This window comes from Lepisosteus platostomus, chromosome 4 (assembly GCF_059453375.1).
Source record: "Lepisosteus platostomus isolate fLepPlt1 chromosome 4, fLepPlt1.hap1, whole genome shotgun sequence".
In the NCBI taxonomy this organism is placed as follows: domain Eukaryota; kingdom Metazoa; phylum Chordata; class Actinopteri; order Semionotiformes; family Lepisosteidae; genus Lepisosteus; species Lepisosteus platostomus.
Genome location: NC_142614.1, coordinates 55,486,200 through 55,513,148, shown reverse-complemented (window position 1 = coordinate 55,513,148; position 26,949 = coordinate 55,486,200). Strand labels below are relative to the sequence as shown.

Here is a 26,949-nt window from a genome sequence, read left to right as displayed (position 1 = left end):
GTGCAGTGTAAGACTGATTGTTGTCCTATGGACAGACTCTCCCACCTCAGCTGTAGTTCGCTGCAGTTCATCCAGAGTGATCATGGGCCTCTTGGCTGCATCTCTGATCAGTCTTCTCCTTGTCTGAGCTGAAAGTTTAGAGGGACGGCCAGGTCTTGGTAGATTTGCAGTGGTCTGATACTCCTTCCATTTCAAGATGATCGGTTGCACAGTGCTCCTTGGGATGTTTGAAGCTTGGGAAATCTTTTTGTATCCAAATCCGGCTTTAAACTTCTCCACAACAGTATTACGGACCTGCCTGGTGTGTTCCTTGGTCTTCATGATGCTCTCTGCGCTTTCAACAGAACCTTGAGACTATCACAGAGCAGGTGCATTTATACAGAGACTTGATTACACACAGGTGGATTCTATTTATCACCATCAGTCTTTTAGGACAACATTGGATCATTCAGAGATCCTCGCTGAACTTCTGGAGTGAGTTTGCTGCACTGAAAGTAAAGGGGCCGAATAATTTTGCACGCCCCACTTTTCATTTTTTTATTAGTTAAAAAAGTTTCAAAAATCCAATAGATTTCGTTCCACTTCACAATTGTGTCCCACTTGTTGGTGATTCTTCACATAAAATAAAAAATTTATATCTTTATGTTTGAAGCCTGAAATGTGGCAAAAGGTTGAAAAGTTCAAGGGGGCCGAATACTTTTGCAAGGCACTGTATATGACTTATTAATGTAACCAGTTTCATAACACTAGTTTGAGAACAGCACTTTTATCTTTTAAATATTCAAGAAATGTTCTCCCTTTGTGACTGCCCTGTGAGCATTACTTACTGGGCACACTGACTGTTTTATCTTTTGAAGCAGTGACACAGTCATTGTGTGGTTGACATTGTCTGCGCACAGGTCAACTGCGTCTCTACAATTCTATTGTCTGTACAACTGAACATTTTACAGGGTTTTGTTTTGCCTTGAGAGACACTATTCCTGGTCAAGGCAGTTGGATTTCATGAGAAAAATCTGTGACTTTATTCTGTACTCCAGGGAGATGGACTACAGTGACAGAAATTTGATATAATAATAAGACCTAACACATACACTCATTATTGGTGTCCTTTATTTTGTGCAACTACTGGAGAGCACAATGATCACTTTCCAGTCTGAATTGTTGGACCTCCTGGGAAAGCTAAGGTTGCTGCTGGAAGAGGTGTTAGTGGCACCCTGAGGTCTGTAAGCGTCCTAATGCCCCAGTATAGTGACGGGGACACTACACTATAAAAAAGGCCCCGTCTTTCGGATGAGACGTAAAACTGAAGTCCTGATTCTCCATGGTGATTAAAAATCGCAGGGTATTAGGTAAGGGGTGTTACCCCGGTGTCCTGGCCAAATTTCCCATTGGCCTTTACCAATCATTGCCTCCTAATAATATTCATCTATGCATTGGCTTAATTACTCTGGTTTCTTCCCCACTGATAGCTGGTGTGTGGTGAGCATACCGAAGCACTATGGCTGCTGTGTCGTCATCCAGGTGGGGCTGCACATTGATGGTGGTGGAGGGGAGTCCCCATTACCTGTAAAGTGCTTTGAGTGGAGTGTACAGAAATGTGCTACATAATTTTAATTTTATTGTTATATTTATTATAGCTTCTGTAGGTGCTCTACTTTGAATGTTGAGTATTGCGTCTCTCTTTGTTGCAGCTCCACATATAACTAGGTGGGTGTTCCTTGCCTGCCATTGTTCCCCAAAAGACTTCACGAGACCCAAGGCAACTGTGTGAATAGAAATGTCGCTGCAGCCATCAGCTCTCCAGGGGAACTTGTGCATAGTTTTTATCCTGATCAGGTTGGATAAAGGAAGGGTCATCATGTCAGCAAACTGGGGAAGAAATGTCAATATCCAGCTGACTGGGCCAAGAAATGACCTGACTCATTTAATTGTGTAAGGGATGGAATACGAAAGTTTTTAAAGTCACCCGATTTAGAGATCTAAGCAACATGCAAATAGTTACTATGTAAAACAATTCAATACTTCTTAAAATAACTTTTCCCCGATTTCTTGTTAAAAAACAATCCTTCACACTGTACCTGTAATGGATTACTTTTTAAAAGTAAATTTCCAGAATACTGATCCTAACATTTACTATTTCTTTTTCACATTGTCTAGAAGATAAAATTGCATTTTAACATAAACACTGAAATAGTTTCCACAACCTTAGTTTTTTTCCATCTTATATTTTTAGTATGCTTTTGCTACTTGCTTACAACAAACTGTACTTACTCATATGAATTTCAGAACACGTCATTTGGTGGCAAAGGGAACCATTATTGAAGTGTGGTAAGGAAAGGTTAAAATATATCAGTTTATCATATTTATTGTTTACACTGGGAAGTACCAATCTTGAGACATGAGGCCTTCCTAGTTCTGATTCTCTTTACTTCAGCAGCTGGTGGTTTTTCTACTTGAGCTCTTAAGCCTTTAATTGAATCCCCAAATGTAAGCACTAATGTACTTTTTTTTCTGGAAAATGGCCTGATGTGGCTGTGTGCATGTTTGCATTTGTGTCTGCCCTGCGATGGACTGGCATCCTGTCCAAGATGCTTCCCACCTTGCGCCCATGGCTTGCCGGGTAGGCTCTGTCTCCCCCGCGACTGTGTTATCTGTAGATAAAACTGTTAAAAAGTGGGTGGATGTACTAGTTAATGCCTTTGAATTTATTTTCAGTTCTGGAATGGTCAGGAAAGTTTATTTCACATATATTGTAAAACATAGTGAGCAAATTGAAGGCATTTTTAGCAATGAAATAAAGCTCTAAGCCATCAATTTTTAGTAATTTCAGTTAAGGATGGAACTTAAAAATCAGCTGACACGGGGTAATGAAAGCCTGAATTGAAAATCGCTGTTCTAAATTGTACTCGGTTAAAATTACATATAATCTGCGGTCTTTGGCTCGAGTGTTTTCCCATTCTCCGCATTTTCATTTCGAAGACAAACAGTTTTAGGAGGTGCTTAAATATACATTTTAAAATTGTTTTTGAAATAGGAAAATGTGACAGGGGAACATGTAGTTTATCAACAACCTCCTCTTTTTCATTTTTCATTCGCAATTTCATCGCCATGATTTCATGAATATACACAATAGAGATATACTAAATTCGTTTTATTATTACAAATGCCCCGAATTTCACATCTTAATGCTCGGGGAAAGTACGATATTAAAAATATATACCTCCAACAAATGAATTTGAAGTGATGTTTATTAGCTTTTAACAGGCTCGTCCCATTATCAATGTCATCTTGTTTCGCATTGTCCACTATTATTTCCCTTTTAATAAACCATTTTAAAATCTATTAGCCTCATCTAGTGGAGAAAAGAAGAAAATCGGTTCTCGTCAGCAGCTTTTCAAACCTGCGTAGATTTTGAAAGGGTGATCGAAATTAAGACAAGGATGAGGTCGCCATGTTGTTTGACGCACAACCCCGATTGTTTTAAATTAAACTAATTTAATGATTACCTGCCCAAATATACTCACTTAAACGGAATTTTCTCTAATACCCTGACTTCGAACACAACCACTTTAAAACTGGAGGAAAAATCCTTACTGTCATTATATTCTTCTACTTTGCACGCTAAGTATTTCTGTGCTAAACATTTTCTGAAGAGAAAAATCCCTAAATTGCTGGAATTACTGGCTAAACGGCCCTAGCACAGCCAGAATATCTGTGACAGGGTGTGATGAAATTATGGTTGATATTGAAACTGCCCCAAGTCCCACAAAAGTAATTATAGTTATTAAAAAATAACTAAAATATATTGAAATTTTTTTTAAAATGCATTCCGATATTGTACTTGTATAGAAAAAAGTCTTATTGCACAAAGAGGTTTAAAACATGAGGAAGTTTGATGCTTTTCTGGGTGTTTGATTCTCTTTACGTCATATTCAGAAAAACAATCCCTGAGTGTAATTTTCTATTACAAAACTGGTTTTGCTTTACAGTTATAATACATAAATAGTGCCCAGAAGAGAGTGTGAACACATGACAACATTTTAGCAAGTAAACACAGCAAGTAAATTCTCTATGATGGAGTAAACTTAGATAGCTTGTATCTCAAGCAATAACAACACCATGTACTGACCAGGCTCACACCTGCTTAGCTTCAGTGGGTTGCCAGTTGTGAGTTGCAGGGTGATATGGCCACTAGCAGTCAATAGTAAGAAAATGGATGGATGGAGTATGTTATCATTTTGTAGTATTATCAGTCCTTGTTTGAGTTGGTTATGGAAATTCCATGTAATCAATCAATATCCATGCTGCACAATCACATTTTCTTCCCTTACATTGACGATCAGTCAATAGGAACACCCCCTATTCTTCTGATTAAACAAGTTTAGCTCAATGATACTTTTCACTAGTCATGAGGATGTGGACCTATTCCAGTAAGACTGAAGTGTGACTGAAGTGGCCCAACAAAGTCTTTACTGATCTATTATCAGTGCTGTTTTGAAACGTACTGTAGTTATGATTTAACACTTCTGGGAAGAAGCAAGACTCTTTAAAGGAACTGAACATTACAGAGTGTACTTTTATACCTAATGTATTGCAATCATAAGAAATGATATAAGATCAGGCCCTTTTATAATCTTAAATATTTATAAAATATCCTAAATATTTATAAAAATGCTTTTGATTACACTAGATAAAAATTGTGTACATTGCAAGCAATTAATGTTATACTTTCAAGTTGTTTAATTTTTTAACAGCTTGTATGTCAACATATTTTGGATGTCCTTTTTCTAAAGTGTTTTATCATTTTATCAAATCAAATACCTGTAAAGTAGAGTTGAATAGCCAGAGAACAAGTACTGGATATTTTTTTCATATTGCATTAGTGATTCTTCCTTTTCCTAAAGTGCACAGGTGAAACTGTGTAGAACTTTTTGCAACAGTATTTGACAAAAATAGGATACCTGTTTTTTTCATGGGATTTTGCCCCCAGACATCTTACAAGTATGGTCCCCTAAAACACAATGTTTATCCTATGTCCCTATTATAAATTTGTTCAAATTAGAAACAGGCTGATACTTTGTGGAACGTAACATGAACATGTGGATATTTAATTCTTTCATATATGACTTTTACTTATAATTCTTGATTCTAATTTACAGTATTTCAAAACAACTTATAACTATTATTTTTATACAGTTATTATTATTTTTATTTGATATTAAATATTACACTGATATTACAGTCTGCAATTACACCCTTATCTCTATTTTAAAATACTCTTCCCAGACCATTTCACTTTATGTATATAAGAGCATGCCAGTATAATAATTAAGTCCATTTCAAACATCATTTTCATTTTATTTCCAATGGGATTGAAGTTCAACATAACATCTATTTCTTTAAAAATAATATCGAAATTAGCCTTTATTTTAATATTTTAATAAGTCTGCAAATCAATCCAGAAGGTTTTTACAATAGGACATAAGCAAAACAAATGCTGAAGGGTTTCAGGGCTACTTTCACAAGAAAACAGCTATCATCTATATTAATTTTAATTTAGAGTATAACTTACTGGCATGGCCTTTATCATTATTGCCTCATAGCATTTTATGTTCTCTTCCAGACTGGTGCACCATCTGTACAGTATTTGCTTGTTCTACTCATATTCATGTGGGTTTTCTACAGGTGCTCTGATATCTTCCCACCTCCTAGAGACACTGGTTAGGTTTGACATTTCAGTATTGGCTGTGGGATTAGAGAAATTAAAACCAAGTAAGATTGATGGGAAGAACCGCCTTCCCTAATTGGTGATATTTCTGACGTTGTTCCTTCTAAACGTTTCAATCCATAAACGTCTAATTTTTTAAACTGTTGAAAACTTAAAAAAAATAACAAGGTAAAAAAAATTGATGTACAGTATGTAACATTTTTAACTGAATGTGTTCAGATTTAAAATAGTCTAAAATTGATCTGTTTTTTTATCAATTAACTTTTTTTGGATATATTTTCTCCTTTGTTTGTGTTATTTGATGTTCAATAAACGTTGGGAAAAAATAAACGTCTAATTCATCGCTCGTCTGTGTCGACCAGATTTACGCCCGGCCACACAGTTTGAGCTACTTCGGCTTCTGTAGCGGCGATGAGGAATGAATGCTTTGACGTGGAATGTTTCCGCTTTGTGATTCGGGGGAGGATTTGCAGCTGATGTTCAGGTGGAATTGGGTCTTTAATAAAACGGAATCTGAGTAGTTGTTATCTCCTAGTTCTCAGACTGACCGTCAGAACGCAGCTTCTGATACGTTTTTGGTGAAACCATGATCAAAGCCATCCTAATATTTAACAACCATGGCAAACCCCGGCTTTCCAAATTTTACGAACACTATGTGAGTATAGCTGAATGTGTGTACTGTCATCAATGTGTGACTGGAGCTGAAGTTTTCAATGAAGTCCCTGACGGGAATGTTTTACATAGAAATATAAACTTATGATCACGCTGAAAACGGAATGTTTTTCATTTTTTGTGTCAGTACTGTACGTGTTTTTTTTCTGTCCGCTGTTACAAACTACATTAGTATCTGGCAAATCAAGTAAACCACTTTGCTTAGGAGTTGTTTTTTTATTTTATTGATACAGTCCTTTTTCTATTTCACTCTAGCTCAATACTGCACTGGTATATTTTCCAATAAATGTTCAATTTAAGTGCTGGCGAGTTAATTTGAATATGCTATCAGCATGAAAGCCATCAGATTCAAGACAATCTGGAGCTGTCAGCCTCTGAGCACCACTAGAATAATACTGTCTTGCTCCTGGAGAGCAATAATCCAGTTAGTTTTATAGATCACATGTACTTTATTGATTAATTAAGCAACTGGTCTGTTAAAAGACTTCAGACCCCTGAGGGATGCAGGGAACATGATTTGATTCCAAATAAAGGCTAAATTTATTTAACAAATTATCTGTTAAATTGAAATAGTCTCAACTATTGGCTTTAAATATACACATAAACTTGGCTTCTTTATACATATAATATATATATATAGGCTTCTAAATAGAATGCTGACCAATATAAACTGCTGGACTGAAGCTGTTTTGGAGAGCTTTGCAGACTTCTTTGGATGGGAATACTGAGTTGTGCAATCTTCATTTCTATAGATGCCCTAGTAATTTCTTCACAAAAAAAGTGGTTTTGTAAATCTAGTAATGGATTTGTACATGGTTATTTCACTACACATAGCTAAATTACTAGATAAATATGAAGCTTTTTAATTGTGCATGCCAAGTTGTATTTGATCCAGTCAAATAGTGTGTTAAGGGACAATGCATTGTCCTCTGTAAAGGCAGCAGTGAAGCATTCATGTGGTTTGAAGTCAGTCTCTTCTACAGCTGTCCCAGCGCAAGTCTCTAATGACATGTCTCTTTCTTTCATAATGCAGTCTTGAAACTTTCTGATGTGCTTTGCAATCTCAGCAGTAAGACAGGTGGTTGTAATTTAACATTGTAGTGGCTAGTACAGTAAATGGAACAGTTGATGCATTGTAAGCAGATGATTTTGGCAAGTTTTCAGTTACAGTAGATGTACAGTATAGCATATCTCACCTATAATCCTAAAGGTTTGAAAATATATACAGTCTGTCTGTGTCAATTTATGCTATTGTAGTCATCTTTGAAAATAATCTATTTTATAATACATTATCCATTTATAATGCAATAATACATTCAAATTCATTTTAGAAGTAGGAATTGTTTGAACTTTGAGGAATATATCCTTGATAGTCAAACCGATTAAAAGAGTTAAAGTAACCAAGATTTTGTTTTGGCTGCTTTAGCCTAATCTGTGATGTGTCATTTACTCATGCAAGCATGTTGAGGTTTTTAAACAAGGTATGCTTTAAGATTTAGTTTACCGAAAGTATTTCCCCAGTGAAGTAACTATTTTAAGTCTTTTCAGCTCAATGTCAGAGGCATTGAACATGGCAGCTGTGACAGAGTTTGAATAATTTTATGACTGGAAATGAGAAAAAACTTATGAGGCACAAAAAGCTGTGAATACAAAGGTTTTAATTTTAAATATCTGTTCTGTTTTTGCTGTAATTTATTGATAAACATTAAAATAACAAAATAACATATACTGTACACGTGTTGTCCATTTAGGTATTTTGTAAACAAAATGAATGGTTACTTAGTAAATTCTTGATTCTAGTGTCGGAGTTCCTTGTTGCACAGTTCAGTACAGAAATGCAAAGTTTATTTTTTTTCTTCAGTTATTAAATACGCTTAAACATTTTTTATAATGTTTACCATGAATAAATAGGTATTTGTTTTAGTGAGTAGATCTGCAGATTACATCAGCTGACATTCAGTGTTAATCTTGTCAGCATCATCAAAATCATGTGGTGCTTTTTTTCTCTTCCATGTGATGCAGGCAGCGTGAAACGTATGCACACCCATCTTACGTTAATAACGTAATGAGATACTACATTCACAGGAAATTAGTGTTCAGAAGTGCCGAAGGATTATCCTGTAGAGTTATTTTAAATGTAAGCCACTGAGAAGAAGATAAACTGATAATAAAAAGTATTTTAACATGGGACAAAATTTGTGCCCAGTTTCCTGCTATATGAATGAAGCCCAAAAATAAAAAAATGATGTAATACGTCCGACATCCTGTACATTTTATTATGTTAGCTCATGAAAAACCCGGACTGTGGGTATTGAAAATTTACAGAAAGTATTTACAGATGCATCTTAGTTTTTTTGGACCAGACTAGCAAATCAGGGACAATGTTCTCCTCTTTTCCTGTGCCATTTCAGTGTACTACTTCAGCTGTAATTTATGCTTATGCAATAATGCTTGGGGATACTTTATGTTGATGGTGTGCTGGCAGACCTTACTGTCCTACACAAAATATAACTGTTGGTTAGTTGACTATTACTGAATCCTGAGTCAAACTATTTAAAGATGGTGAAGGAGGGAGGCTAAGTGTTACGTGTATGTGAAGTAAATCATTTGAGTTTAAAACCCGTAGCCTGTTTTTGTGGTTTAAAATTAATTCATATGTTATGTAAGAGGTGTGGTTTATTGTGTAAGAACTGTAGTTTGTATGGTCCCTGCTTTTAAATGATGTTCCTTCATTAGATGTGTTAATTTGTGTGGTAATCTTAGGAAAGGAAAGGGAGAATGCAGGAATCAGGTGATTTAAATTGTAGGAATTCGGACACTGTGACATAGGTGACTTCTCGATAGTAGATGAGTGGCAGATTGTTACAGAATGAACAAAAAGAAAGCTGAAAGACGGAGTCTGGCCTCCTGACACTGTGTCATTTTTGTCTTTATAAGAGGGAGCAGTCACAGGTTTGGCTGAAGCACAGTATTTGTTAGTCAACCTGAATGTGGCACTTGGATATGAACTAGTCCAGAGCCTGGGTGGAGTGGGTAGATTGTTGTTCCCCTCCCCCACGTGTCCTGTGTGTTCTCAGTCCCATGCTACACATCACATGATTCAGTACAGCTGCGTTCATGCAATGAGGAAATAGGCTTTAGATGGCCTCAGCTTCTATCTTATGTTAATGAATTACAAAGATAGTGTTGGCATCTACCTTCACTGTAATCTTTTCATGTACGAAAATGTAAGGTACACAGTGTTATGCAATTTTGCCGAAGCATTTGCATTTACATTAAAACACACTTTCATAAATCTTTGATCCAAATATGTGTTGTGCAGTAATTAAACTGGATAAGGAACAGAATGTTTTTTTTGTTTTGTTTAGACAAAATCTGCATACGTGCTTTCTATTGATGTTTTTTTTTGTGTAGAGTTTCCCCGAAGTATTACACTTTAAGAATATATAAAAAAAGATGATAATTGAGAGGTATTTAGCAGGTATTTATTTAGCAGGGGCAGGGCAGTTGCTCTGTGGCTAAGGATCTGCGCCTGTGGCTGGAAGGTTGCCGGTTCAAATCCTGCAGCCGGTAGAGGAATTCTACTCCGCTGGGTCCCTGAGTGAGGCCCTTAACCCCAGCTGCTCCAGGGGCGCCGTATAAATGGCTGACCCTGTGCTCTGACCCCAAGCTTATCTCTCCCCGTCTGTGTGTCGGTGTGTCTCATGGAGAGGAAGTTGGGGTATGCGAAAAGACAAATTCCTAATGCAATAAATTGTATATGGCCAATAATGTGATCTTATCTTATCTAATTGATCCAAGGATCTCATCCTCTTGTTCCAAACCCTTTAGATAAAGAAGTGCCTCCTGTTCTCCGTTTTAAATGTACTGCTATTTAGTTTCCACTTGTACCCTCTGGTGCGTGTTTAACCGTTGGTTATGAAGAAGTCCCCTGCTCTTTGTTGGATGGATTCCAGTGCAGCAATTTCTTTTCTATGATGTGGTGACCAAAATGGCACACAATATTCTAAATTAAGCTTTATTATTGCTATATAATTTTAGCATAACATTACTTGATTTAATTAAAAGTGTAGAATTAAAATATCCTTAGGTTTTGTATGCCTTTTTAATTGCTTGCCTAGAAGATGTAAGCAATGTATCGACATTTTGTAAGTTGCGTCCTCTAGTAGCTCATGTAGCAGGTATAATTTGTTTTTTTTTCTACTTGCAGCCAAAGCACTGCACTTACCTACATTAAACATCTTCTGTCATGTGTATGTACAGTCATACATTGTATCTAAATTGTACCTCTTTGAAGCATTTTATTATTTAGAATACTCTGCAGATTTGGCAAGTTTAATTTACTACACCAGTACAGATCTATGTGGTACTCTACTAGTTAGGGAGAAAGCAGGATTTTCAATTCAACTTTCTGAATATATTCTATTAAAACTATTATTAAAAAATATTAGCAAAGATTTAGTTGTGTACTTTAGTTTTAGGAGGTAGCTGCATCAGCGTGCGTAAGCTGCAAAGGAACAGATAAAGGAAAGACACAACGTTTTGTCTGTGGAGTCTTCTTTAGGTGTGACATACCTGAAGGTGACACACCAGAAGAAGGCTCCACAACCGAAACATTTCGTCTCTTTTCTTTTCCGTTCAGCATGGAATAAACCTTTACCTGCTCCTTTGCTTTTTAGCCTTAAATTTAACTTTTTTTAACAGTTTCGCTTCAATTTTATGATGCCTTCTAAAAAGCCTACAGTAGGTTAGTCCTCCAGCCTGAGAAGTTTGCTGTGAACTCAACTGTTTTTATGACGTTATTCTAATTATCTTCTGCTTTTTTCCTTAGAGTGAAGACACAGAACAACAAATAATAAGAGAGACATTCCACTTAGTCTCAAAAAGAGATGAAAATGTATGTAATTTCCTGGAAGGTGGCATGTAAGTGTATTTATTGGAAATTTAAGTGTAAGCTATACCAACCTTTCAGAACTTTGTCAGACTTAAAAGAAACAAATACATGCAACATGTTGCCACTGTTTTTTTACAGTTAACTTGTAGTAAACTATTGCATGAGACCTTTTCTTGATCAGATTTAAAATCACCATGAAGTCAAACAAACAAGCAGGAGAAATGGTAAATATAAACCACAGGATACCCAAGAATGTTTACAGTGTTCAGGCAGTCCACAATGAAAGGCTTCAATTACGTCTCTGCAATTTTTCTTAGTTACAGGAACACTAAGGCCTTTTTCTAAATTTTTCAAAAAAATAAAATAAATATGTCTTAGTGTACATCTAAGTCTTATTTAGTTGTCTGCTAAAGTTTTTAAACCTTTCTATTAGTTTTGTTTCTCTGATTAATGGAGTTCAGGGTTGTGTTACAAAGTGCTTATCCTTATAAGAAGATAGCCTTGTAAAGTAAGCTGAAAGCATTAAATTCGTAAGGCAAGCTTCTTTGTCTTGTGAAACCTTATCACACTGTGTGGAAAATTTCCTGCTGCTGGTGTATAATGTATCTGGTAGTTCCAGTAATTGAAAATGAACTGAGTTCAAGTAGGTAGCTACGTCACCATGCTTGGGCTACAAAGGAACAAGTAAAGGTTTATTCCATGCTGAAAAGAGAAGAAAAGAAACACAATGTTTCGGCTGTGGAGCTTTCTTCAGGGGACACACCTGGAATAAAACTTTACCCGTTCCTTTGGAACATGAATTGAGTTTGCTTGAGTAACAGAGAAACAGTCTGCACACTCTAAAGGTTCTGCTCACCTTAGTCTTGGCTGTGTCAGGCTCTTTAAAGAATGGAAATGTATTGTTAATATACAGTATGTGTAAAGTTGTAATTTTATGATCACTGCAGTGTCACAATCTATAAAAACTTGAATATTGAGTTTCCCTACATTTTACAACACGACCTTCATACTTTGTACAGTACATAGTGGATTTAGTATATGGTGCTCTCTGTAGCGCAAAATATTATTTACTAGAAAACACACCAACCAAAAAAATGTCACACCAGTTTTGAGGTCGGGTATGGTTTATAAAAATGAAGTATATTCCATTGTCCCTCCCCCCTACTGTATATAATCCCTTTTCTCAAAACCAGATAACTATTCTTTGGAGTTCTTTAGAAAGTGTTCTCTGTTTTCATGAAATTATTCTTGTAAATTTTACTGTTGATCTCTAAAAGGTAAGTTTTACACATTTTAATCAAATTGAAAATGCAAAATGATGATTGTATTCCTTCCAAATGCAAAGACGATTTATGTGACTTTTTGTTGCCTTAGTATCCCATTGTCTGTACGTGGAGGTTAAAACTACAGAGTGTGACTGTGTTACTGTACTAGTTTCTGGCTTAGCATTGGAGAGATTCTGGAACCTTATTCCAGGCAGTTTACAGAGTGGACATATAGCATTAATTGAGCAACAGCCAAGCAATAGATCTAGATCTTATTCATCACAGGTCATGGGAAATGACATTTTCCTGAAATTTGGCTCATAGTTTTGTCCCATTTGGTTAAATTATTTGAGGCAAAGTTTCATGTCAAGATATCCAATCATTTTCATAATTTGGTCATTTTTGGGCATTTTGTACCTACAGTGCCCTCCAGAATTATTGGCACCCTTGGTAAAGATGAGCAAAAAAGGCTATGAAAAAATGTCTTTGTTGTTCATCAGCTTGATCTTACACAGAAATCTAACCTTTCAGTGATGTAAAATTATTAAAAGAAAAAAGAACATTTTTCTCAAAAACACGTCACAATACTTTTGGAGGGCACTGTACCCAGGCTTCCTTGCAGACAATGTAACTTCTGATGTACGTGTTACAGAGGCATTCTTGATGTCATTTCAAAGCTCTTTGCCTGCCCAAATACATTGTCTTTGAGGCTGGTTAGGAATTAATGAAAATTCATCTCTAATGTAAAAACACAGAAAACAGTAGGACCTCTGCCGGTGTGAGAGCTGTGACGAACAATGTGATAATGAGAGCTCATCATTTAAAGAAGGCAACAAATGTAATGTGATTATGAATACAGGAAACAAACCCTCATCAATGACCTAATCCCAAGTACTTTCGTGAAAATATTTTTGTTTTTAAAAGGGAGTCACTGACACTGCTGGAAAGTCTTCCTGAGATGAAGTTGTCCAAACTCTTAACATGCAGATCGCACAAAAACATTGTTATCTTGATGTCTTGATAGGTGGGCCATATAGTTTCCTTTCCTTGTTTTTCTTTTGTGATTTTCACCAACCGTGCTATACAACAGGTTAAATCACCTTATCAGCTGTGCACAGTGCTTAATTTGTAAATCTGGAGGTGCCATAGCTCAGTGTGAACAGGAAAAAGAAGATAAACGAGGGGCAATGGAACTCCTGAAGATCTTAACTGTGACATGTGCATAATGCTTAACAATGTGAGCTTTCAAGCCACCACTGTTGATAACATGCTAACAATGTAACATAAAACCATTTTTAATCAGCCATTTCCAGATAACACAATCCTAAGATATTAGACCTGCTCTGCTTTTCAAACATTTCCACTCTGAATGACCTGTAAGGTTGCAGAATCCGACTGTGTGATCTCCCATTAGCTGCACTGTGTATTTGACAAGGCTCAATGCAGTGAGCATGTTACAGAAGTGATGCCACCACCTTGAAACTAACTATAGTATTCTGCCGTGGAGAAAGAGTCTTGACACAGTGATGCTGTCTAGGGAGTAATGCTGTGACTGCTCTGCGTCTGTGTAAGACCATGGCCAAATCCCAGAAAGCACACAGCAGATGCCTTGCAAAAGTATTCAGACCCTTTGAAAGTATCATTTGTACTCCAGCAACATTTGAAAACTTTTAAAGGGTCTGAATACTTTTGCAAGGCACTGTATGTGTAGTCCGTGATCATCTATATAGGTCATAATATATCATTTTATTTTAAGAAAAGTTCTGTCATCTTTATTTTCCTAAAATCATGATGCAAACACTTTTGGCTTAAAAAAAAAAAAGCTATGAGGAGGTGTGCAATACCATCAAGGCACTTACCTTGTACAAGCTGGCTTCATCTACCATTAGCCAGATTGCATGATTGCACTGTACTGCCTCCTCAAACAATTTTCTTCCCTTTTCTGAGGAAATGTGTTTAATATTTGAGCCGAATCTCTCCCACATCATTCCTCTTCAGATCATGTCAGTCTGCCCTAGCAGGCTACTCAGTGCATCAGCAGAGAAGCAAAGTGAGAGGCTGGGCATCCTGTTAATTCTTTTACACTTCACATCTATTTTTAAGGTGTTTGCACATACACAGCAAATAAGGACTTTTTTTTGCAGAAATGTAACTGAGGAGATCAAACAGTGACTGTCTTTAAAACTCTTTAGAATTCTTCGTAAACATGCAAGCTCAATTTTGTTTTCATGGGAAAGTGCTGGACTTCTGTCTGCTGGCCCTGATTGAGAGGTATGTGGTATGTCAGAGCTCCAGCCAAGTGCATAGGTAAATGAATTGAATAAATAACAGCCACAAATTGGAATATCGAAAGCAGCTGCCCAGCGCTTGTCGTGCTTTACAGTTGAAGTACAGGTTTCCCAATATCCACCAAAACAGATTTGTTTTGGCTTTTTTTTTATTTGATTTTCATTTTTGATTTGAGTTTTATCTTGGAGCAGTATTACCTAGGATGTTGGTAAGCGCTTGGCTAGCAGATATTGAAAGACAAACAGTGACATGAATAAACCAAGAGGTTTCAGTCTTTTCCTTAGAAATATAATATCAAGAGCAGTTAGAGGCAAGGGCACATTTAATAGATATTAGAAGGGCCAAAAAAATATAATAACAGTACTAATGTTTCACAAAGTCTTTACAGTACAGTTATAATACAGTGCTATAGGAGCTGTGAAAGGCAGTGACAGTGTGAAAGAAAATCTCTTTGATTTTTATTGTCCTGAAGCTACTCTGCTTGAGATGAATCTATATGGCTTCATGCTAAGTGAGTTCTACAGATATAATTATCTCTCAGTCTGCAAGGCCATCTGTCACTAGTGCCCATATTTCCATTTTATTGTTTAACATGGTGACATTTTCATGTTTTTCTCATTTTAAGGACAGAAAAAGAAACTGTTTGCAAAAGTTGAATGATTTTATATTCCTTCCAAAATTCTGGTGATTTTTTTTTTATCTTAAAGGAAGATCTTTAAACATAGTAATAAGGGCTTTGTAGTTGTTATTGTAGAAAAAAAGTTGCAGTTCAAGAAAAGTGAGAGATTTAATTTTCTTTCTAGAATTGAATGGAAATCTGACATGCTTGATTAGTACAACCCGTAGCTGTTACCAAAGAGCAATAGCAGTAGTTGTAGAAGTATTTTTGGTTGCTTTTTTTTGCATTTCAATTCTGCAGTTTTTTCACAGTGAATATTCACAAATTGAACACTTATTTATATAGTGAGGGGTTGGTGTACTGTATAGTCGCTCATTTATTTTTGCCAGTTATAGAATGGGATGTCCTACCCATATTCTTTTCAACAGTAAGTTTACATTGTATACTCACAATTGTGATATTTTCTATGAGTACAGTTAATGATGCTAAGAAAATCCATGCTGGACTTATGGGTCATTCTGGATGAAGTAGGCAATATGCTTGCTCTTATGCACTTAAAGTACATTAAAATTAAATCACGCCCCCCATAGTAGATTTGTTCAACACTAATCTATCCATCCTTTTTCTAACTTCTTCATCCTATTCCGGGTTGCAGGGGAGCCAGCGCCTAATTCAGCAAGCAACATGCACAAGGAGACCCTGGGCCAGTCCACATACACAGACACAGATACGCTTGCGCTTGCTCAAGGCTCAGTTTTTCCCAGTGCTGCGAGACAGCAATGCTAACCACTGCTCCACTGTGCCATCTAGTTTTACAACCTTGCACTGAAATACTTTTTGTAGAAAGCAACAGTTTTGCTATCAGTGCGCTCTTTGTCAGATTGAGCCCCAACAAATATTTGTTGGATGAGCTGAGACGATATCTGCCATCTAGAGTCAGAATAGTCACATGCTGTACAAGAGGAATAGGGCTTTACATGAGGAATAGGACAGAAGCCCACAAGACAGCATCTGCAACGGAGTGCAAAGCATTTCACAGATGTACAGCTTTTATGCTTCTAACGGTAGCCCCACACAGCTCACACTACAAAGGCCAGTGACTTTAACAGTAGATTGCTTGTTCGACTCTGTTGACAAGTATTAATCAGTATAACGAATTTACATACAGTACTTCACGTGTCAGTAAAATGTCACTACATAGCAAATGTCACTTAATCTGCTACAGAAAAGCTTTCTCTCCATCTTCCTTCTAGCAGAAAGAACCGGAGAAAAACATTTTCCTGATAAGTTTGTGAATTTGTAATAGTGAAAAGCTCTGAAATTCCAAGTACCAGTGGGTGGCCAATTTGATCTTCAGTGATCTTTACAAATCCCTACAGTTTACTGACCATAGCAGAGGCAAATTCAGCTGTCACAGAAAATATTTTTCCCATATGAATTCTTCTTTCCTTCAGATGATTAACAAACGTCTGTGCTGCATCTTCCCCTGTTAATCTTCCATGTATGGGTTTTAGGCGGCATATCTCTTTTCGATACCTTTGAACTTTGTCTGAGTCATATTATCTTGCAAGAATTGGTAACCGTACTAAACTACACACTTACCAAGTGCTACACTAAGTATCTCTACAGAAACAGATGGTGACATCAAAAGATGCAAAGTTTTTTGCCATTTAAATAATGCATTTTCCTACTTCATCTGGCGGGCTTTTATTCTGGTGATGACTGTGTCTTTCTTGGTCAAATGATTGAACAGAACACCCAAACCATAGAAAATCCTCTTATATATATTACCCATCTGTAAATTCCTTTTGCAACACATTGTGTGACTTTGTAACTTCTCTCTGTAAAACTTTGTAAAGACATTGCTTGACCTTCTGTATCTCAGATTGAATGACTTGACTTAGCCCTTCCGGCCTCATCCTTGAAATAATTCTCATGCTTCTGTCTGAAAATGTTGTTGGATGTGTAGCAAACACTTTTCTTGATGCCTGGCCTTTATGCCGAACGAATCACCTGTCCAAAAGTGCTGAATCTAGCTTCCTTACGGTATATTGTGTCTGAAATGTTAACTATAAAAAAGTGATCAGTTCAGATAACATCAGACCAGCGCTTCCCAGTGAAGCAAGGTGGCCCTTCTAAAAGTAATATTGTAAATGAGCTCATCATTTGTTTTCTTTCCACCTCAGATAACTTTGTTGGCTTAGTTTAATTTAAAGATGGAAAGTTTTTTGCCACTTTTCTTTCTTTGCCATGAAGTACTGTACACTTTCATTGCGTAAGCCTCTCCAAATGGTTTTGTGCCACTCATGGCGTGTGTGACATACGTTTTCCACCCCAGGACTAGTGGATCACCCGTAGTCTGATTCTAGTGGATACACACAGTTTGACTTTTATTTCCAGCTTCAAGTATTTACTTTGGCACTTTGGTCTCCCGAATCATTGTCCATTAGTTATTTTGAATGTACGCAGTTATCCTCCTCGAATATGGAAACATCTTGAAGAAACAATGTTTGTGCATTGGGTGAACCTGGTTACCTAAAATGGTTTCCTATTCCTTGGTCTCTTTCTCCAACCTTACAGCCTTAATTAATCCCCTCCAAATACATTACTTTCTTCCACTGCTCAGAAGTCCGGGTTTTGTGCTCATTACACCATTTTGTGCTTTCTGAATGGCAGCCCTACTATAAATATCAACTTTGCTAAGCTCTTTTTGTACAGTTTTGCTGGGTCACAGAGGTCTACATTGAACTCTATGGTAATTTTTGAGGCCTTTCCTTTGTGGTTTCTAGCAACTAACTTAACGTTCATCTTTCCATGTCAGCAAGCTTTTACTTTTGACCACTGTTCCTCTAAGTGCTGTTTTCACTTGTTTGGCATATACCGTTATGCTTTTCAACACTGTTACCCTTGACACATTAAATAATTTTGCCATTTCAGTAACTGACGCGCCTGCAAGTCCGGCACCAACTATTTTACCTATTTCATAATCTATTAGCCCTCTCATGTTGCTTTAGAAACTCGCACATTAAAGTGTTGATTATAAGATGTCTTTTATAGTGGAAGCCTATTGGTAAATAGTATAAAAATCAATCTAATTTAAAATGGATTTAGTTACTTTAAAATACAGTACAGGTTCTTTTTCATTAAGTGTCTCCATTATTTTGTCCACCCCCTGTAAATGCCTTAGTCCTAAGGCAAGCCAAAGCCTGTTTTTTTCCGAGGGTGCCAGTATGGCGATATATAGTATAAGTCCAAGCAATCAACACCGTTTTATTGAAACCACAATGCAGATGAGCCTTGTTAGAGGTCACTTTTTTAAAACGTTGTGACAAAAGGATTGTTAATGACCAAGATTTTGGATGGGTGAGCAGCGAATTTATAACATGTAATGCATGGCTTTTACATTGTCATTGTATTAAACAGGGAGTTGTTGGAGCAGTGCAGAGCAGCACTAATGGCCTGTAGTTCTGATTGGAACGTTTCTTTTAAAATGGGATTTTCCAGTTTTATCATCTGCTGTCAAGAGCTACTTTACTAACTGTACCTGAACTGAGATCTCAGCTATATCGTAGAAAGAGTTCTGGTGCATACATAGATTTCTGTTACTAATTACATCACCCCATTTAGAGCATTTACCTCTATTTCTACTATCCATTGATGAACAGTCAACTAATTACCTCGAATACACAACCACGTGTAGTTTGAAAATTATTTTATGTTGAACATAAAAAATATCTGTAAAATCCTAAATATGTCACAAGCAAATTTGTATCCACTGCGGATTATGGAGCAGCTTTCTATGGAAAAGCTGCTGTTGTTTTGAAGAACTCTTGCATGTTTGTTATACAAGACCTACTGTACATTTCTAAGCCTGTTATGTATCCCCTAGAATACCTGCAGATGTGTATCCCACCAGGACTGGAGTTGTGCATCATTGCTTTATTGTCACTTTTCAGCCTCAGCTGGTGTTCTTCCTAACTTTATTCAATATACACCCTTGCTACATGAAACACTCAGTCCTTTGAAGCTGTAATAATGCAGGTGTGTTCCCAAAAGCAGTAACACTGTTTACTTGTGTGTCATTTTAGGTTGATCGGAGGATCAGACAACAAGCTTATTTATAGACATTATGCTACACTCTATTTTGTGTTTTGTGTGGATTCATCAGAAAGTGAACTGGGTATCTTGGACCTGATACAGGTATGTAATGTTACCTTAACTAGTCTGTTGTAGTTTCTAAAAACAATGTAATAATGTAAAATAATATAAAGTTGTGTATGTAATTTCACTGTTACCATATATGCTGCGCCTGTAAAAATGAGGGAAAGCACTGAAATACCACTGCTTTATGTGTGTGTTCTAAACTGACATTACTTTACAGTGCTATTGAACTGTTTGAACAGTTTTCTTTAATGAATTTTGAAGTATAATTTTAGTTCTTCTAAAAATAAAAGCTTCTTTGATAGTTTCCTTGTATTTCTAATCCTGACCTGTAGATTATCTGTCTGTTTGTGTGAATAATCTGACTTTCTGTTGTAACAACCTGATTTAAAGGTTTTTCTGGCACAGAATTTAAAATACGACAGTGTGGCTATTTCTGTGTCAGTGTGTATAACTTGTTGTCAATGAAACACGCAGATGACTCCGTTCTAATTAGCTGAGGGAGACACAGCAGTTGTAGTGTGACTTGAAACAGTACCTGTCTATATGCAATGAAATATTTATTAAGAGATGAAAGGAGCACATGAAATATGAATACTCCTCTGCTCAGTATCAGCACTATTACAGATACAGTAAGATTCACTTGTTCCAGTAATTGCTCCGTGTGTACTATCTGTATATGATTTTTGTTTACTATTAATAGCAGTGAGCAAGCATACAAAAAATCTTCATGTGAACATTTGTTTTTTTACGTTCTTCTGGAAACTATTGTCAGGCTTGCCTGCGCCATGATCATTTAATTATTGTCTCAGGATTTTGAGATGCAATAATTCTTTGCACCACCAGGGGGCAGGACCACACCTTAAATGAGCAGTGGCAAATCCTTTCCCACCTTCTGTTTTTTCAAGAGGTCGTTAATTAACATTAATCATAATAAATCACATTTATGTAGTGCTTTTCATCTCAAAGAATCCCAAAACACTTAACATGTATATCCAGTACTGAAATACAGCAGCCGTCATATGCCAGCAGTCTCACAGCCGGTCAAATGGAGAAGACAGAATATGTTAGCAATCAAAATAAGTGGGATCTGGAACTGGGCCAGATATTTCAAGCCCAGGGTGGATTTTTAGTGGTTAATACCCCTGCTCTTTTAAAGAGATCTTTAATTGAGACATGTCTCACTCGATCCACTGTACCAGTGATTTCCCCATTCACCATATGGGGACAGGGTTTGGAAACCTGTTCTGGAGGAGCGGTGCTACCTTCTTTTCCACCAACAGCACCTGCAACAGCAACCTGATTTCCTTGAAAGTCTCCCATCCCAGAACCAGGATTGCCCAGCCTTGTGTAGCTTATAAATGACCATTTAAAGCGAATGCTAATTAAAACATTTAAAGGCAGGAAATCTATTGATACCATCTGTTTATCTTCCTGTGTGTTTCGGGTCATCTGAACATCTATGTTTATTTCTGCCTTCACTCATGGTGACATTGCTAATGCCAAATTTTATTGGCATGGGGAAGTTGTGTATAGTGGGAGTGTCTTCATCACCCAGTTTATCTGTCTGGCTCAGCCCGCTTACTAAATATCTGTCTTTATTCCACAACATGCAGTGGCTTACTTAATATCTGGCTTTATTCTGAAACATGCCGTGACTTCCACTTCTAACCCACGGGATATATTTTAATATGCAACCTAATCAAAAGCTCTGGGTTATGCACACTGCCATGAGACGTTTTCCATTATTCACCACTGGATGCTCAGTGTTTTTCCTTCTTTACGCAGAAACACATTTCTGTGGGTATGTTGTGCTGAAATTTTAGCCATTTTGATTTTTCCTATAGAGGTTTATAGCTTAATAGTTTAATACTGTAGCTTATAGTTTATAGCTTTATAGCTTCATGGATCTATACAGAGGAACATTTACAGAGGTGTTCAAACTAATTATCTAAATATCCTTTTTACTAATTAAGTAAAAGTAAAAGGGGTCCAAACAACATTCAGAGACCCTGTAGGTAAAGATTGTTTTAGAATTCAGGAATTTCCTTTATTCGGCAATTACATTTTCCATGTAGTCAGCATGTTTGTGTCATGGAAATTCTGTTGCTGAGGTGGAAATAATCTGTAAAATTACCCAAATTGTAGTAACAGTTCTGTAGGCAGTACTGTTTCTTGGTAATGTTGTGCAGGTGTCCATTACCATGCATAGATGCATTAGATATAGCCCATAGAATTCAAGTAATCAACATTTTCTGTTTAAATATGCATTAGTAGATTGGTTAATTATTATTCTGTGTGAATCGCTAGACGCCTTGTTTATTTTCCAGTTGTTTTTGCACTGGGGCAGCTCGTTGTCTGTGTGAAGAGGTTCCAGCAGAGGGAACTCTGTGCACACTACCCTTTTATCAGTCTATTGCTAAACTAGACAAACAAACAAACCAAAGCAGTCTAACCAGTCATGTGGAACTTACCCAGGATAGAATGTAAAATAGTACTTTTATAAGTAACAATTTAAGTGTTAGTAAGTGAAAGTGCTTGTATTCTCACTAAAGCTCAGAGGTGTTTTTTTTGTCTCATTGGGATGGTTTTTGTACTACTGTTGCCTAGCCATCTTTCCTCTTGAAAATACATAACATACATTTGTATGCCAAGTTGTCGCTTAGAAAGGGGAAATATCTAGCCCATTTTTTAGTTAGTAGTTAATTGATCCAAGAAGTCAGAATATCGCCTTCAACAACATGGCCGGGCAGTTTGTTCCATGCTGCCACATCTCTTTGTGTAAATAAGAGCCACCTGTTCTTGGTTTTAACCCACTTTCATGTAGTGATCGCTTGCGTTTCACTGTATATTCTGAAGAAATCCACTGGGTGGACTTTGCTCAGTGAGGATTTTGACCAAATATGGCAGAGTATTGTATTAGATGTTTCCATTCCACGCACAAAGGTTTCTGGGAATATCAGGGTAAATTCGTTTTAAGTCTGGTAAATCATTTGTGGTGCTCTGAAGGATACTTGACACTGCAACTGTTGTTTCATTAGAATTTGTCATAAACCACAGAAACATTTCTGAAGGAAAAAGCTGTCTTTTGGAAAATAATACCACATTATCAAAATTGTTAATTCTCCTCTCTGGCTAATTTACATTCTCCTTACAAGACCTTAATTTTTTATTCTTATTACATAGTATCTTCACAACTTGATATTTTAGGTTTTTCAGCACAAAGTTACTGGGGGGGATTCCTCTTTAAAACCTTAATATGGCTTTGTTTCCTGTTCAGTATCACCATTGAGTGCATCTGGGAAAGGTGCAAACACAGTACAAAGAACAGTTTTTAATTTCAGAGCTCTTTTAAAGAAACAGCGTTATATTCCTTTAACCCAAGGAAAAAGATACCTAGTTTTATTGAGCCTAAATATCGTTTTGAGAAGGTAAAAAGTACCAGGAAAAAAGCTGAAGAAAAAAGCTGCATCTATTTTTAATTGATGTAAAAATTACATTACAGTAGGGTCTCGACATTCATGATGGTTCGGTACAGAGAACAGTCACAAATAACCAAAGTCGCATTTACCCAAGTCCACCCCCATATCGTTACATGTTATACTGCAGTATATAGTGTGTATGTTTAAAATACAAAGTTAACCCACCCTTATATGATAATTAAAGTCCTACTGCATAGGCTTTAAATTAAATAGCACTGCTCAACTAAAAGAAAGAACAGTAATCAGTTCTCTGTGTCCAACCTGTACTTCTTCTCTCTGCCTTTGGGACTAGCTTGCCTCACTGTGTGAACTGTGAAAAGGGCAATAAAACTGTAAGTGAGCTCATAAAGTTGTCTCCAGCATGCCATGCCCCACACTCCAGACACAGAACCTGGAGTGTGCATTACAATATACAAGACCACGCTTAGGTGCAGATGCTGGGTAGTGGGTTATTGGGCAGGGTGCGGGGAGAGGCTTCTCCAAAGCTAGATTCATCTCGCTATCCTAATCTGTTAACAGCCTTCGGCTCAGTTTCATCCCACTCTGCTCTACTTCCATTCAAGACCCCGTCAGCCAGACTGAATCTCGAGACCTTACTGTTTTGAATATCTTCACGATGTGGACAAAAAGTGTTTCAGTGAAGGTGCTTTAATCTCGATTGACTTGCAGTGTGTCCAGCATTGATGTAATATCTTTAGGACCGTTTCAGAGCTGTATGGGGATTGTCCATTTGTGTCTTTCTTTTTTTTTATTTAATTGAGCACAGTTATAATTTAATACCCCAAATAAAGGCCAATGTATTTTAAATGTGGTATATATATGTATACCGTATAGCTCATTTTAAATGTAAATATATTTATATTTGAATAATGTGACTAATTACTCTATGCATGAAGTCTACCTGCCTTGTCATTTCATCACTGCAGAGCACAATACATTTGGTTTTTTATCTTATGCTGAATGTACCGCTCATTTGTTAAAGCAATGTGCTCTGTTTTTGCTTTCCTTGGCTTCCTGGGGCCAGTCAGTGAGGATTGTATTCCTACTGATGCTTGGTAGACCTTTGTAAATTAAATATTATCTTATTTTAAGATTATATTTTGTTTTATTGGTGACATTTTGCTACAGTTGTCATTCTTTCTTTCAGAAAACTAACCTCGTATGTCTATCCACAGGTATTTGTGGAAACACTAGACAAATGTTTTGAGAACGTCTGTGAGCTGGATTTAATTTTCCACGTTGACAAGGTAATACAGTGCTCTTTTGTTACAGCTTATTGCATGTGAAAAAAGATGCTCACATTTGGAATTAATGCAGAAAAGATTGATTAATTATGTCAGAGTCTCTGAGGGAAAGATCTTTTGAATTAGTGAAACATGAACAAAATTCCTGGCATGCAGCTGATCTCACTAATTACTATGAAATTTCAGAATGGAAAAGCTTTGTGTAATTGTTCCTCCCAAACAAATACGCTTTCTAAATGAAAATGGTCCAAGTAAAAATGCCTAAAATTAATTCCCATGTAGCTTGTTTATTTCCAGAGTGGTTGCAGTCATTAACTCTTGCTGTTTAAAAAGCTGTCCACTTCATTGTGACTTAGTTGTTTTAGTCCAGAATAGAATATTTTACGGCTGTGAAACTGAAGTTAAACAAAGCATTTAATTTTGTTTTTAACTTTTGATTCTGCTTTTTTCTTAAATGTTTGAAAAATATATCACATATTAAGACGTTCAGTTATCTTAATAACTTGGGATTTGTGATTTGTAAAATGCTTTAAATGTAAGTGATGTCAGTTGTGGTGCCAATATATTTTTATATATTTGAGATGGGTGCTTTATTAATTCCTCAGTAAAATTGAAGTGATCATTGTTGTTTTCAAAGCCTTGAGAGTTTCTAACAGCCTTATGTGTTATAAACTCCTGTCACTCTGCCTGGTAGAACTGTTATGCCCATATTAAACACACTCAGACTGGTCTTTAACTTCATGTTTTGCAACTGCTTTTTTATACAGTAGAGTAAGGAAAAGAACGTTGACTTCTGAGCTACTGAGCAACAGTCTACAGTTTGCTTTCTATTAAATGGACTAGGTTGAGGACTCAATTTTTACCCTTTCTATTTTCAGTACGAAAGAGGCTTCAGTTTGTGCCAATTGTATTTCCAATCAGGAAATTCTAACTGGTATTATTTCCATTTAGAGGCTGTAAATATATAGCATATAAGTCCAATAGAGTATTTTGCTAAATTTCTAGTGATATACTATCTTCATTGAAAAATAGGAGAAAAAAAGACATTGATTTCTTATAAAATAAGAAAGCTGCAAGCAGTTTTGGAGGCTTCCAATCATGTCTGAGCTTAGTATGTTTAAAGTTAATTGGCCAATCGCTTACCAGAAACAAAAGGCAGCCATGCAGCACTGTTCATTTGCACAGGAAGCCCATATCAAAATAGCTGAAATGTATCGTAACAGAAATGGCACTTTTTACAGAGTCAGTTGACCCAGCAGTTCTTGCAGGAACAGTTGGCATGATAGGTCGTATTCCCCAAAACAGTATATGCCCCATTGTAGGCGTAAAACCAAAAATATGTTTAAATCATGGTTTTGTGGGAAAAAAAGATGAGAATTTTACACTTAAAATAGCATTTGTCGATTTGGTTACCCACAGGCTATATATACATGTATATACTGTAACACATGTACTGTAGCTCTTGCCCCTGCTAGGATTCTGTCACGGGGCTCAGAGCCACAGTGCACTACACCCTAGACAGCAGAGAACTCTTCTAAGTCAGAAATTCATCTTCTGTAGCAGCCGGATTAGGCGCCTCCTAGGTTTATCAGTGTGATGTCATTTCTGTAGCATTCACTGCTCTGGGACCTGCCCCATATACAGTACAGTATGGGATTAGTGGGAGATCATACTTTCAGATTCTGAAACACTATGGACGTGCTGACAGTAGAATTGTTTCAGAAATACAGTGGGCCTAATAGCATATGATTATGATGTCTGAAATGACTGATTAATGGTTGATGTTAAGCACAACTGATGATTAAGAGCTCTGGTACCTCCATCACACCTCGTATATCTTTTGAGATGTACTAAAATAAACACTGCTTGTTGGCTTCTCTTTACCTCTGCATTTCACGAAATGGGGCTGTTCTTGATATTCTTCAGAATTACTTAAGATTAGGGGTGGAGGCCAAAAAAAACAAGCAAAATGGGGAAAAGTAAAAAAAAAAAAAGAACTCCATGACCATGTAGGATCACTGCTTCACTGTTTGATATGCAGTGTTTGTTCTATTTTTTGGTAAAGAAAACTTTTGAATTCATAATGGTTCATTACAGCAGCATCTGGAACACATCTACAACAAAATACTGACTTTTCCCCTTGTTGACAGCACCCAGCCTGGGGGCACGTCAGCTTTTAAAAACTTTTTAATATCCCCGATTAAACGAAATGGATCACAAAATCTTTCCCAGGATTTGAGGGCCAAATTTTCATAGCCCCAGGCTACCTACTATTTTCTAAACTATGTACCATCTTGAACAAATATGCACCAGTTTCCGGGATTACTCAACTGCACTCTCCAGTCATGTGTGTTACAAATAACAACATTGTTCAAAAGCTGTACAAAGACACTCTTTTTACGAAATCCCTAGATGAATGTTGGTATTTCCTATTGCTCTGCAGGCATGCGAAAATATCTTGTTTTTCTTTGGAAATTTATTCATACATGACAAAATAGTTTGTTGTTTTTGGAGTGATTTGGTAATTAACATCTCATGTTTTATTAATTTTAAGCTGATGTTGTTCTGAATGCCCTTGTAGTTTTGAAACCCTGT

General features: G+C 36.7%; 1 protein-coding gene across 2 annotated transcripts in view; it reads left to right on the top strand.

Moving 5' to 3' along the window:
• The first annotated feature begins 6,140 nt into the window (after positions 1–6,140).
• Positions 6,141–26,949, top strand: part of ap3s1 (adaptor related protein complex 3 subunit sigma 1) — a 38,367-nt gene continuing 17,558 nt past the window's right edge. Inside the window, exons 1-4 of one of the 2 annotated variants that reach the window (XM_088629919.1) lie at positions 6,141–6,383; positions 11,232–11,323; positions 19,556–19,667; positions 24,286–24,357. In XM_088629919.1, the coding sequence (XP_088486045.1) occupies positions 6,315–6,383; positions 11,232–11,323; positions 19,556–19,667; positions 24,286–24,357 (345 nt within the window). In that variant the 5' untranslated portion in view covers positions 6,141–6,314. The remainder of the gene's footprint in view (positions 6,384–11,231; positions 11,324–19,555; positions 19,668–24,285; positions 24,358–26,949) is intronic. The other variant, XM_088629918.1, reaches the window with a different exon arrangement.